Genomic DNA, 4,364 nt, shown 5'->3' on the forward strand with positions numbered 1-4,364 from the left:
ACCCATTGGAATAATGAAAATGATCAATAATAAAATCGTAATAATAATACTAAATTTAATAGCAAGTTGTACATCGTGCAGGGCATAACCCATTGGAATAATGAAAATATCAATAATAAAAGCGTAATAATAATAACAGGACAAATGACTGAGCAAAGCTCAGCGTAAGCGAATGCTTTGACCTAAACAACTAAATCGAATAGCAGAACATGAAAATGGAAAGAAATCAAAACAAAACGACTAAAAATAAGCCTGCCATGACACAAGCTATGCGGTTGTGTCAATAATCTTGCCATACTTGATGGCATCCTGCACTTTCTGAGCCCACCATTTGAGCGCATTACTTTGGTCCATTGATAGTCTATTGAATACGTCCTTCCAAATGTTGTAAATTATTTTTTGATTAGGGAGGGAAAGGGTGTCAGCCACATCTATAATTCCACTCTCCAATGCCCACAATTTTTCAGGGTGCGTAGGCTAATCCGCAATCAGCATAACCATGGTATCCAACCAATTGGTCAGGAATGAAACCCGAAATGAAGCAGAATTAATAATCTCCCCATTCCCTATTGCATTTAGAATGCGATCAAGTAAAATATCTACTTTAATTTTCACACCAACGCGACTGTATTTTGCCGAATAACGAAGGTAACCATCAGCGCAAAATAATTCAATAAATGTTTGATAGAGTTTCCCATCACAGCCTCTAATAATGTCAAAGAGCCACAATAGATTTGACCAAGCATTAACAGCTACTTCTTCCGCCTCACTAAACTCATTAAATTTAATACGTTCTACGTTGGCACAAAATTCTTCCAACAGTGCGTCCCTACACGTTTCTGCAATGCCCTTAACTGAGGACTTCTTTGCGGCCTCAAAGAATCCTACAATATATTTCTCCACTTCCCTGCGACGTACGCTATTGTTTGATCTACAAGACATTGTAGACAACATGTCTTGTAAAGTTTGTTCCAGCATATCTAAATCCCCACAACTTGACTTATCACGACTAATACAAAGTCTGACAGCTAATTCCGGCAAAATGTTTATCTGCAAAGAGGATAGCATGGCTCGAAGTTTGGCTTCTTGCTCTGGACTCCAACGAACAACTTCCAAATATTTCATGCATTGCTCTATGCCCTCATGAAATAACATTTGAGAAACAACTGGTAGAATATCTAGGGCTTCATCCACACCGGAGAAACAAAAGCGTTCGTCTGCTTCACACGAATACATGAGCTGAAAACATTTAAGAAAAATCTCCGCACTAACATTTATCTTGAGTTCAAGGGGCTGCTCATTCAGAGACCGGCCCTGAGAAAGCCAGGCTTCATAAAGAATTGTTTCTTTCACAACTTGAGAATGGACGTATAGATTTGTTTCGTCTCCATTTTCATCGATCAGCCGTAATTTTATGTCAGCGGTTTCTTGATCACCAAATTGAAACAATTGTTTCGCCATTGCCACTATTGCCATTCCTACTATTGCAAAGCTTATGGAAGAGTCTCTTTTAGATTAAAGTGCTTCCCCAAGGAACCCACTTTCGGTATAGATTTATATTTTGATATGGTTTTAGAATAATTATATTTTGATATGGTTTCAGAAATTTTTCTAGATCTATGTCTCTAGAATCTCCTGTAGTTCATGGTCCTCCGTTCCCTCTTCATTTGGAGTCATCTCATGGTCCTTATTTATCTCCATCATGGTTTCTATGATTTCTTCCATGCTTTCATCTCTTTCCTTCGTAGTGATAGTGTTCTCCATTTCCTGGTTCGTTTCTTTGTTCCCGTCTTCTTCTTCTAGGATCTTAAAGCTATTGTGGCTGGATTGTTTTTCCTCATTGATCTTGTTTTGCGGCCTCTTTCTGCCTTTCCCTTTGCCCCCAACCTTGGTGAAACCCTCAGGATTTATATCCACAGTGGTTTTCACATTTCTCTCGATGTTGTTTGTTGGGAAATCTCTATATAGATGCCCATGCTCATGGCATTTGCGGCACCTAAATGGGATGTGCTCATAGTCGACTGCCTGTACCCATTCTTCATCAAATACTTCTAAAATTATCGCATTTGGGAGTGCTCCAGATAAGTCCATTTCCACATAGATTCGGGTGAAGGAGGTGTATTTTCCTTTCAGAGTTGCATCTGAAATCTTTAGAAAATGCCCCAGTTTGTTGCCTATTGTTTTCAGCAATTCTGGTAACCAATAATCCAAAGGAAGGGAGTATAGTCTGATCCATACCAGAACCGATGAAAATGTCTCGCATTCCAGAACAAAGTTCATTATCCAAGGCCACATGTAGAGACCTGCAACAACGTAGAAATATGGCCCTCCTTCAAATACTCTGTCTTTATCCTCTAGGCTTGTGAATACTACTGTGAAAAATCCCTTGGATCCGAGATGAAGGGTAATTTCCCCCTTTGGCTTCCAGTGGCTCCTTATTCAGACATGCAGTGCCCTCTTCATTGGCCATATTCCACGAATTTGCAGATAATCGCATGTTCTATCATATGATCCCTATGCGCTTGTAGCGCAGGGTCGCTCAAGATGACTTGAGGGATGGTGTCCGACTTAGGTTTGCAGATCCCAGATGTTCTTACAGAAGTAGGTTTTTGACTGCTATCCCCTTTCTCCTTTTCCTTCCTAGCTTCCTGGTGCTCCTTTGCTTGTTCATGAGGTCTATTTCCTCCCAACGTGTTTGTGTTACTTGCTCCTATTCCCTTCTCCAGAGGCTTCTTGAAACGTTGCTTTCCCGCGTCCTTGCTTCTTTCCGTAACTACTTGACTGTAGGAGGTAGCAACACCCCCCTGCGCGTCCCACCATGGTGCCCAACGCCAAAACACTAACCCTAGTTCAAGTTGCAGAGCATCGTAGATGTTCGGAAGCGTTGTTTTCCATCTAGATCAGAGTTTTTCTTCATCGAAATTCAAATCCTTTTCGGGTACAAATTAATAATCATTATGCAATAAGATAAATAATATAATTTTACTTTACATAATATAATTTAACTTTTAGTGGGCTTAATGGTTAAGAACATGTGTTTCCTCCTAAGAGGTCACAGGGTCAAAACCATAGGAGGGTAGAGCATATATACCTTGGTAGACTTAGTCGCCAAATCAATGGGCGGAGGTGGGTCCCTTGTCCCACAAACAAGGGATCTCATACACCAATTTGGTGTCTCGCTTGGCTGTGATCATAAAATTAAATAATAATAATAATACAATATAGTTTAATTTTTAGTCAAATGCAAAACCAAGTAAAATTGATTGGGGAAAATGGTTACAAATGAATAATTTCAGCGATTATCTAGACTAAGCTATTTTTAAGTAAAGTATGGTTATTAGTAGTTCTACATTGTAGTGTGATAGTGATATTGTAAACATTGTGTAATGTAAATAAAATTAAAATTAAAAAATACTAATTATTAAAATATTTTCGAGTTATTTATTTAATGTGTTTACCAATAGTGGTAAAGACATGCTATTTTTCATCACATTTGTTATAATAACTTTTTTTATAAACTTGCTGAAATTCGCAAGAGTAAATCCACATTGATTGTAAACTTACTGGTTCAAAAGGCCTCGACAAAATTCTTTTGATATGATTTTTCCCAAAATATTTCTATCATAAATCAAGATTTTTAAACTAGTTTTTTTCAACAGTAATATGAAAAAATTATCTACCCAATTACAAAATGCTAGTATAAAGTTAACCAAAATATTTCTTCAAAATTTTTTATCCTCCATATAAAGCGAAAACATTTAAAAGTAAATAGCGAAAACTAAGTTTTAAAAGACAATACCCACTTAAAACTCAGAAATCTTAATTTCTTGCTATGACATGTTTGAAGATCTTGAACAATAACCTAAGTTTTCGAATCATCGCGAAGATCTTTGAACAGTGGGCTAAGTTGATATTTTCAAAGTGGAGAATCCAAAGATTGAGATTGGTGACACTATCCCTGCGTTTGATCATAATTAACTCGGTATTATCTACTAAATCATTGAAGTTGCAGAGAAGTACAATGAATGTCTACATTGGATCATAAAATGGGGAAGAAACTCAAGCTTCTGATTACAGTCAAAGAACTCAAGCAGAATTTATGTTTACATAATCATCTGGTTTGATGTACAACATCATTAAAGTTGCAGAGAAGTACCATGAATATCTCTACATTGGATCATTAAACAGGGAAGAAACTCAGGCTTCTGTTGACAGTTGAAGAACTATTTCCACATCCGGATTGCTTTATTTTATGGTAAAAATAATAATATTAAAAACAGAAGCTGGTGATCAACCATATAGTGTAAGATTGAGATTGTTGATACTCGATTTTTAACACCAGAACTAAATTGTAGGAAATTGTA

At 37.1% G+C, this 4,364-nt stretch overlaps 1 protein-coding gene across 1 annotated transcript; it reads right to left on the reverse strand.

The window, feature by feature from the left end:
• Positions 1 to 477: 477 nt before the first annotated feature.
• On the reverse strand, positions 478 to 1,476 carry LOC149156736 (BTB/POZ domain-containing protein At1g63850-like). The gene has a single exon (XM_089444852.1). It carries the CDS (start codon positions 1,474 to 1,476, stop codon positions 478 to 480), a length of 999 nt encoding a protein of 332 aa, XP_089300978.1.
• Positions 1,477 to 4,364: the final 2,888 nt, after the last annotated feature.

Source organism: Pinus tabuliformis, chromosome 9, assembly GCF_031772625.1.
Source record: "Pinus tabuliformis cultivar Carrire ecotype Pingquan chromosome 9, CPIR1, whole genome shotgun sequence".
NCBI classification, from domain to species: Eukaryota; Viridiplantae; Streptophyta; class Pinopsida; order Pinales; family Pinaceae; genus Pinus; species Pinus tabuliformis.